Here is a 9,973-nt window from a genome sequence, read left to right as displayed (position 1 = left end):
AAGAGGGCAGGTTTAGATTAAACATTAGGAAGAAATTTTTTACTTTGAGGGTTGTAAGGCACTGGAACAGGTTGCCCAGAGAGGTTGTTGAGGCCCCATCCCTGGAGGTGTTCAAGGCCAGGCTGGATGTGGCCTTGGGCAACCTGGTCTAGTGGGAGGTGTCCCTGCCCATGGCAGGGCGGTTGGAACTCGATGATCTTCAAGGTCCTTTCCAACCTAAACCATTCTATGATTCTATGATTCTACATTAAAAAGAAGTGTTCAGAACCCACAGAAGTCTGTTCCAGCCCCAAAAAGGATCTTCTGCGACCAAAGTCATTGACTCATATGCTTTCTCATTTCCCTGCAACAGGAACTTCTTTGCCTGTTCACCATCATTGGTAATGCAAAACTACAGTTAACAATCCCTGAATGCATGGCTCTGGACTGCAATGTCTCTCAGACATACCGGTTTAAATAACCTTAAAATACGATACCCATGTTCAGAGCTAGAGCAGGATGCAGCCTTACTTTTGGTCCTACTGCGCGCATGGTTGTGCCCCACCACTCAAGGAGCACAGCAGACATCAGGAAAGGTTGTTGGAATACCAAAATGAGTTTAGCAACCAAACGCTCTGCATCACCAAACCACAGCCCCACATGCAGGAATACGCAAAGCCACCTGTGGAGCAAAGCGCACTTCCATTGCCTACTGGTATGTAAACAGAGGTAAATTCCACTGTATCATTTTCCTAGAACAGGCGTGTCTGTTGCTCCTTCACATAAATTAACTCCAGAACACACCATACAAGCTCTTTAAAACGATGAGCCAATGAAAAGGTTAACTACTGTGCAAATTACGTAACTGAGAGCATAAACAAGTTGAAAACATGAACAGTTTGGAGCAACGGAATTGTTAGCCTGCAGTTGCTATTTTTATCGTTTATAGGCACCCTCCTATAAACAAGTTCTTCCTGTAAGACTACAAGTAAAAACCAGCAGGCATAAGTCAAAGGAACAGAATTAAAAATAAAAAAATGAGGATCACTTTGCACGATGAATTTGTAGCTTAGGGTCAACCACCAGTCACACACACACTTGGAAATAGCTCTGGGCTGCTCTGTTTTTAAGTCAGTAGTCTGTGTTCAAATCATTCTTGATAAATGAGCTCAGCTCACTCTGTGCAGGCAACTTTGCAGAAGCCTGTTCTTTTAATGTGAAAAGGAAACACTGCCAGCAATCACAGCAAGAGCAAAAGGTAATTTTAAACATTTCTCTATTGATTTCCTATTCTGGACCTCACACACTCAGAGAGTCCTGACTGCTTCTAGACATCTCAGGATAAAAACTGTTACCACAATTCTTTCACACAACAAGCTCCAACTCAAACTGAAAATTATCCATGTAATAAATTAGAAAACCAAACGTACAGCCAGATTTTATTTACATCCTGAAATCACTTTGCATTTTCCCATATGCTGTCACTAAGAGACATTTATTTCATACAAAATCTTGGGCTCACGGTCTTGAGAGCTTGACATAACTTTGCTTGTACTGCACAGGACAAGCAGAGCACCTTCACTTGTTGAAGCTTCTATGGAGCCTGATGACATTTAAGGATAATCAAAACTTATATTGTAGGATAATCTCATTTGCATGTTTTTAGAAACAAGACTGTTTTCACCAGCTTTTATAAATAAAGAGTATAAAGCAGTTCTAGTTATGTTAAAAGTATTTTCCTTCTTACAGTACTTACATTTTAGCCGGACTAAAATATCAGTATTTATAGTAATTTCAACTACCTGTTTTCTAAAGGCTTGTCTACATTTTTTGAGTCTTTTTGTTTCCACAGATTTCCAAGCACAATCCCTGTGAAGAGCAGAACTCCTACAGTACGATTTGAAGCAAATTTCTTCCAACAGTCTTCAGGTTTGTCTATGTCCAAAGTGTAAATCTGCAAAAGCACAGTATAACATTCTGGCATTATTATTCTACAGACTCATAAATATTTGACACATCACAAAAAGACACAAAAAGGCCTGTAACTTCAAAAACTGAATCTCAAATTCTAAAGTCTATCCTTACCTCCATAATAAACAGGAATACTCTGTACTTGCAAAGGATTTTTTGCATATCTGGCATCTATGCTTACTTGACAGTTATTCAACATACAGTAGGAAAGTCAAGGATCACATATGAACATGATTCCCGGCCCCTCTCAATGATGGATCATATAAACAGCCTGGATACTGGTGTGTCTGGTTTGATACTCAAAAATGTAAAAATATCTGGGCATGTAAATAAGTCTTTTTGAGATCCTTCTCAGGAGGTAGCCACGTAATTCTTTAATGGGAACCTTAAATAAAAACAAAACCCCTGCAAACCTGCCTGCACCTTTAAATCTCTGCTGCAAGGTGTTGTTCAGTAAAGACAAGGCACTGGAGAGGCAGCAGTGAACTAGGCTAACTGGAATGCACAGGAAGGTGCCCGGCCCTGCCTAGTCACACAGGGCTGGTTTAGTCCGGTCACTCTTAGCCATGTCTGTTCAACTCTCTTACAAAAAAGAACCAGGACACCTGCAGCAACAGCGAGAAGCAAGGCTTGCCCAGCTTGGCAGCTGTTTGCTGTGAGTCACAACTAGAGGTGGGAAAAAAAAAAACATACAGCGCCGCAAGAGCAAAGTTACTGAAAAATATTCTCAGAAACAAAATGGTGCAAAAGTCTTGAGAAGGATGACAAGAGGAAATGTTAAGCAAAACAAGTGGAGTCTACAAAGATGATTAGGGGACTGGAACATCTTTCTTCTGAGGAAAGATTGAGGGACTTGGGTCTTTTTAGTCTAGAGAAAAAAAGACTGAGGGGGAATCTTATCAATGCTTATAAATACTTAAAGGGAGGGTGCCAGAGAAATGGGAACAGTCTTTTTTCAGTGGTGCCCAGTGATGGGACAAGAGGTAACGGGCACAAGCTTGAACATAGGAAGCTCCATCTTAACACGGGAAGGAACTTTTTTACTTTGAGGGTGGCAGAGTACTGGAACAGGCTGCCCAGAAAGGTTGTGGAGTCTCCCACTCTGGAGACATTCAAAACCCGCTGGGATGCCATGCTGTGCAACCTGCTGTAGGTGACCCTGCTCTGGCAGGGGGGCTGGACTAGATGATCTCCAGAGGTCCCTTCCAACCCTGACCGTTCTGTGATTCTGTGATTTTGTGAAGTGAAAGGATTAATAGAAAAGTATGCCCCAAAACCTGAAACCTTGCAATTCAGCCTGTGCAGGAGTCAAAACAGAACATATCCAACTAAAGGAAGTGAAACCTTCCCTGGGAAACCTGTTCCTCTGCCATTTACAGTTGTATAGAAGCAACAGGGCTGGGTTCTGATCAAATAATCTGAAATGTTGTCCACAAGGCTCTGAAACATGATGTTATCCACACCGTTGAAAACCTGGCAACCCCTCAAGCACAGAGAACTGAAAACACTGAACTGACAACTAAAACCCAACAGCAGCCAAGCCATGAGATACATCTTTAGAAATGCAAAGCAAATAAAATGTTGAGGATATTAGTTGTTTAGCATAGATAAGTAAGTTTTAGTTAGAATAAATTACTTAGGATTATAATATGGTGTGATTTGTGCTGTTTGCCTAGCTTTACTTAGCATGAGTAGCTACATTTGCTGAAGCCTGTAGGCTGTGAGAGAGTTATTTTTCTTAGTACTCTTCCTAGCAGCTGGTACAGTGCTGTGTTTAGTCTTTTAGTATGGGAAAGATGTTGATATCACACTGATGTTTTGGTAGTGTTTTTCCCAAGTCTCGGACTCTTCAGTTCGCCATGTTCTGTGAGCGAGCGCAGGCACAGAAGGAGTGTAAACCAGAAGATACGGAGGCTCCAACCCTTGGCTGAAACTGCAAATCAACAAGAAAAGAGCCTGCCTGCCTGGACACGGAAAAAAAATACAGTAAGATGTTAGAAGACCCCAGACCAAAAATCACCACTGGACTAAAAGATGCGTGGACAGCGCATGAAGGGCGTGTGAGAGGCAGGTGTATAGATCACAAGGGGATAATTGCCCAGGGATTTCTTTGTTCAAGGTCCCTCTCTTTGGAGGCACACAGGCAGGGCTGTCCTTGCTGCTGTACCTTTCAATTAAATAAGTTTATAAAATCTGACGACTGAGACTCTGCTGCAGGAAACCTAGGGTCAAGCCTGTAGAAGGAGGAAGCGCGCCCGAGAGTAAGTGTGTTTATGTGCGACACCATGAATGGTGTGGGAATGCTTGGGCAGCAGTTTCTCCTTTAACATAAAAGACATTATTTTTCTAACAGTGAACTTCTTGAATTTGACATCTTCATGACCCAAATTTCTCTGTCTCAGGCACAAATTCAATGAATTAGGGTAAACCTACCCCTCGCATGGGTTACTCAGCATTCTAAACTAAAGCACACGTTCAGAAATCTTGAACAATGAGATAAGCACGAGAATGTTTAGGCAGAACTGATATTAAAATAATGACTCAAAAAGAAGCTACTCTATGGCACACAGAACAATGCTGATTTTGTGATTTTGGCAATCTAAACAATTGTTGGGCACTCTTCACCACTTACACGCAATAGGTCTGCATTCTCACTTATAAAAACCATCCCTGTAGGAAAGTAATTTCCGTTTGTGCCAAAACTACCATGTAAGGCCTCTCTGACAATTCAAACTCTGAATATAACATTCTTTCCCTCAGATTTCCAAGCACAACCGGTATGAGAAGCAGTGGCTGAGAAGTACCAGACTACCTCAGCACAGGAATTCTTTTACTCAGAGGTATGTTTAATATCCATCACCTGCATGAGCTCTCCCCATTAGAGTGTAACATAAGTCCAATGTGCTTTAAGAAGTTTCATGTTAACCACAGACTTAACTTCTCAGATTGTTGACAGTTTTACGACTTGAAATACATAAACCTCTTTGCTATCACTCACCTACCAAGACCAGGAATTAATTTTGATATAGACTGACTTGTCACTACAAGACTGGGCAACACAGTTGTTAGGATTCAGAAAGAACAGGGTAACAAAATCCTATCTGCCTCCTTTACTGACAAAGCTGATTTCTTTCTTTCTGTGATTCATGAAAATTTCTAAACTAATACAACTGCAAGACTGAATTGGATTGGTTAAAAGAAAAAGAACTGTGAATTAGAATTGTCAATTACCATAAAATTATGATACTAACATCTGGTACAGGTAGTAGTGAACAAGACACACAAAATTTTGTTATATGGTCAGACCCCAGACCGAAGCTCCAGATCACAGTACAGAATAATTATTTAGATGTAAAATTAACCATGTATGAGAGACAGAACATGCAACATTCATTTTCATATACTACTGTACAGCACGCTAAAAAAAAAAAAGCCTGCATGTGTCCTTGATACTGTAGACCACATAATTTTTCAAAGTAAGTGAATGAACGATCATAATATACATCAATTGCAGTCTCTGATTATATGTGCCAGACATAGCAAGAGCTGTATCAGAGCAGTAAAAACTGCACAATCTTGCAGGATATTGCGGTGGATCTAGCTGCAGGTGCTACTGGAAGTGAGAAGAAAACCGTTTCCTTGAGATTACAGCTCAATATGAGGCAGTTCTTTTGGTTAGGAACAGATTGAAAACCTGTGCTCTACAGTCTGTGGACCGCTGGAGGTCTCTCCAAACAAAAGGTCTGCAAAAGGTATTTAAGAGAAGCAAGCTTATTGTCAGAAGACTTCAGTTCTCTTTACAGGAACTGTGGTTTTTTTGGAAGTTGGCGAATTGATGGGGGTTGAAAAGCACTCTGATTTCTGACCAAGAACTTCCACACGGAAAAAGTATAAATAAATCCATCATACCTGGTGTGCTAGGTGAGCCCCTATGGCAGCCACAGCTGAGTAATAAGGGAACGTCTGGTTACAATTCATTCCTGCCACGCACAAACTCAGGAGCATTGCAATGCTGAAGCCACTGAGCCACTGCTTTGTATCCTCCTTGAACTGTAATGCTGTTGACTTCACACCAATAATGATATCATCCTTCTTATCCTAGAATGAAAGGGTGAATTAGCAAAAAAATCCACAATCCAACTGCCATTTCATAAGGAAATTAAGAAGGGGGGCCTTGCTTAAGTTTCCAATGCTTCTTATTAGGAATCCAATTTAAGTGCATTTGTAGGTCCCTACATTTACATTTAGATTTGAAGTTTGGTCCTTAGAGCTGCTTTAGCAGCCAAGACCTAATACCAATGTCAAATTTATTTACACAATGCAAATGTATAAGCACACAAAGTGCACTATACCTCCAGCTTTCTACTTGATATGTAAAACATTTGCAAAGAGCAATAAAAGGTGCCAGGGCTGGGGTTTCTTTGGGGCTGCTTTAGCTCAGCTGAAGGTGAAGAACTGCAGCAGGTTAGTATCGCTGTTAGACAACAAACTTATAAATTAAACACAAACGTACACAGGTATGTAAAATTACCCACTGTCACTCTACCTGATGTGCATAAATGGTATCGTATACCAGCGTCCACATTACTCCTGCAAAGTACAAGGGTAAACACACAGACCACTCACATGACCCTTTGATGGCTGACCAGCCAAGAAGGGCTCCCCAATTAAATGTAAGTCCTAAAAACATAAGGAGAGTAAAAAAAAAAAAAGAAAAAAAGTTAATAGATGTCCAGGAGCAATCTAAATTACATATACAGAATTAAGTATTATTTGTTTGAGCATATATCATATCAGCAGCTTTTTGTACAATACTAGCATCTCTATTTTTCTACCACTTATTTTCAGGTAGGTAATAAAAACATGTAATTTGACATTAATTACTCTGGACATACAAGGAGAAATATGTATAGCCATGCATTTTCCCCCAATTTAAATTTTACTTCATTAGCATCACAGAACTATTCCAGTGTACTCAAACAACAGGTCTAAAGCTAAAACACTTACTGACACTTTTTGTTATAGTGCCATCTAAAAGACTGCAAAAGAACACACAGCAGCCAACTAGGGTACTTCAAGGCTCAAAATGACAATTTTGATTGAAAAAGCTGAAGGCAGTTGGAACGTGAAGGCCAAGATACAAAGATACGTTTTAGTAGCTCAACCTGAAATACGAGAACCATCAGTTTCTGCACAGGAGTTACTTTAGAGGCTGAAGACTGAAATGCAGAACAAATGCATATTTAAGAAAGTTTTCAAGACAACCCCAAAACTAAAGCTGATTCTCAAATCAGAAATATTTCTTTTCTCCCTCCCCTCACTCCATCAAAATAAGGAACGGATTTTTAACAAAAAAAAAAAAATGCAAACCCAAACATCAACTCTTACATGTGTTATAAATTGCTTAAGAAGCGTCTGGCACCACAGAACTTTGTCTATAAGGTATTTTTATTTTAATATAAAGTTATAAAAAGATCAGGTTACTGAAGTTCAATTACTAATTTGTAGAACACCCCAAAAACTATATCTGAAGAAAAAAAATAGTAAAAATATTTCCAGCTCACCCAAAACTAACTGTGGCCAATATGTTATTCTCTTCATCAGAGGGTAGGTGATCACAAGAGACAAAGAGGCTGCTCCCAGAACAATACTGTAAAAAGTACCAAGAGGTGTATTGTTTGCCAGTCTAAAGATCACAAGATATAGTGCAGCATTACAGGAGCTGTACATAGTACTGAACTCTTATTTCACTTTCAAATAGAATTCCATGACTAATAACCTCCTCCCTCTGCCCTCAACAAATTTTCTGCTGAAAATCTCTGTGTTTAACTCTGGGCCCAGAATAAAATTTTATAAAACAAAAGATAATTTATACATTACCTATAGTAATTCAGACACAGAAGCACACCAAGCGCCAAGCTAAGCTGTCCTCCAAGAAAAACAAAGGACTGGAAAGTGGAGATATCGCCAGCTGCCAGGGGCCTACTTGCTGTCCTTGCAACCTAAAAATGGAAAGAATAATGTTAATAACAAATCCAACATAACACATTCCAATGTCTCTTAGAACTAAAAATCACACCATTAGCATTATAAGCAGAACCATAAACTGAAAAACGTCACAGAATGTGTAAGCTGAGGTTCTTTCAATGATACAAACCTGGCATATCATCATGGACATTAGCTGTATTTCTAAGCAGCAGCGCTTATAATAGAAGCATGCAGGCTTTAAAAACTAGATCAGAAATAAAGTGCCACTTTAAAGTTGTGAGCTAACTATCCCAATTTCAAGCAGCACCTCTGTGCTTAAACACTTTAAAGTGATTACCATGTAAAATCTCGTAAAGATGCAGGGGTCCTTTAGCACACATAACCATTGTTAATAACCATGAAAGACAATTAATTTAATCCTAGTCAGGATACAATGGAGTTTAGAAACTCTGTCTGGAACAAGAAAACATACAAGGCAAACTGAAGGAACAAACAAATATCAGAAGAAAGTTAAACTGAAATGTATGGTGAGGTACTTGCCAAAGGTGACCATTTCCAAAAGAAAAAAAAAAAGACAAAAAGTTTTGCATGTTGATTAAAATAGTGTAAAGTCCATTCAAAGAGGTTCAAAAGCCAATTTTTTACAGAATACTATGTATGTATAAAGTGTTCTGCATATGCTTTAATAATGTGTATTAAAATAAACCCTTTTAGTTTGTTCTTCCCCCCAATCAGCTTATGTTAAATGTCACATACTGCTTTTGCAGTTTAAACATGTACTTAACATATTTGTGACCAATTCCACCGTACATCGTAACCAAACATAGGATGTTTCATTTAAAGAAATGAAAACATTTACCAAATAATCAGTAACATAAAATCTAATACCTCAACCCACTATCACCAACACAAGCCGTCATCCTGCTATCAACCTGGCACTTGTTCTGAAGAGATCCTTTTAAGGTGTGTAAGAAAGAGCTGTGATGGGAATTTTTAAAACTGTACATCTAACCACATCACATTAATGCATAAATGAGTTAATTATATTGAAAATTCCATCTTACTAATCATGCACCCCACCCTGTCAAATATTTTTAGCACATGTAGTTGTTAACAACCTCTGAAACCTAAACCCTCCGAAGCTGTCACAAAACCTGTATTGATTCATTGCATCCCCAACCGCACAAATGTAACAGTGCTGTAAGAACCTGACATATCGGATTGGCTCACTATCGTGTCTCTTGCCAGCGGTGCAACCCAACCCCAAAACCAGAGGAACAATACAGGAAAACAGGACAAGCCAATGGTGACGAATCACTGGGATACTCCCCTCCAAACTGGTACCCGTGCACATTTCAACATCTGACACTGGGCACTGCCTTTTGCTTACTTCCCTCTTCTGAACAAAAGAGAGATGAAAAATACAACATAATAGAAAAGGATTAGCTCAGGGCTGGGCTAATACTCAAGGATACCCTGCTCCTGAAAACTAAAAAAAAAAAAAAGTGGTTCTTGCATAGATCCTAACTAGCAAGTGTAGCAAAAAAGTGTTATTTTGTTCTGTCATGCAGAACAAAGTTGAAAAATAAACTTGTTCAAGTACTACCTACAGCTGACAACATCATACATTTTATCTTACACAGAGGTTAAGTACTCTAGAAGACTTATTACCGTCCTAGAGACAGAAGTGTTATACAAAAGAAAATGATTTCTATTATTCTAGGAGGCAACGTACACAAATAAATTGCACACATCTCAGACAGAAACACAGAAGAATTTCTGAACCTGGAGCCCTATGCCTACACTCAGCAAGTGAGTTGGTGATACCCGAGACGAGCAGACATGTACTTGGTTAATTAACTGGCAACTCACTTCCCTAGGTCTTTGCAAGCCTACGGGGCTTCCTCTACCTTTTTGTCATAGTCACGATCCCACATGTCATTGATCGTGCAGCCCGCTCCCCGCATGAGCACCGCTCCGACGCCGAAGAGGGACAGCATGTGCCAGTCGGGGAGGCAGCCCGGCTCGGCTGCCA

At 39.7% G+C, this 9,973-nt stretch overlaps 1 protein-coding gene across 1 annotated transcript in view; it reads right to left on the bottom strand.

Annotated features, from left to right (window-relative positions):
- Positions 1 to 1,701: 1,701 nt before the first annotated feature.
- Positions 1,702 to 9,973, bottom strand: part of COQ2 (coenzyme Q2 4-hydroxybenzoate polyprenyltransferase) — a 9,351-nt gene continuing 1,079 nt past the window's right edge. The window contains exons 2-7 of the mRNA XM_009890767.1: positions 9,849 to 9,967; positions 7,831 to 7,952; positions 7,515 to 7,600; positions 6,497 to 6,630; positions 5,860 to 6,048; positions 1,702 to 1,933 (exon numbers count right to left, since the gene is read on the bottom strand). Of these exons, the coding sequence (XP_009889069.1) occupies positions 1,778 to 1,933; positions 5,860 to 6,048; positions 6,497 to 6,630; positions 7,515 to 7,600; positions 7,831 to 7,952; positions 9,849 to 9,967 (806 nt within the window). The 3' untranslated portion in view covers positions 1,702 to 1,777. The remainder of the gene's footprint in view (positions 1,934 to 5,859; positions 6,049 to 6,496; positions 6,631 to 7,514; positions 7,601 to 7,830; positions 7,953 to 9,848; positions 9,968 to 9,973) is intronic.

Source organism: Charadrius vociferus, unplaced genomic scaffold (genome assembly GCF_000708025.1).
Source record: "Charadrius vociferus isolate BGI_N301 unplaced genomic scaffold, ASM70802v2 scaffold178, whole genome shotgun sequence".
Taxonomy (NCBI): Eukaryota; Metazoa; Chordata; class Aves; order Charadriiformes; family Charadriidae; genus Charadrius; species Charadrius vociferus.
Note: the sequence above shows the minus strand (reverse complement) of the source record. Positions and strands in the feature narration are given on the sequence as shown.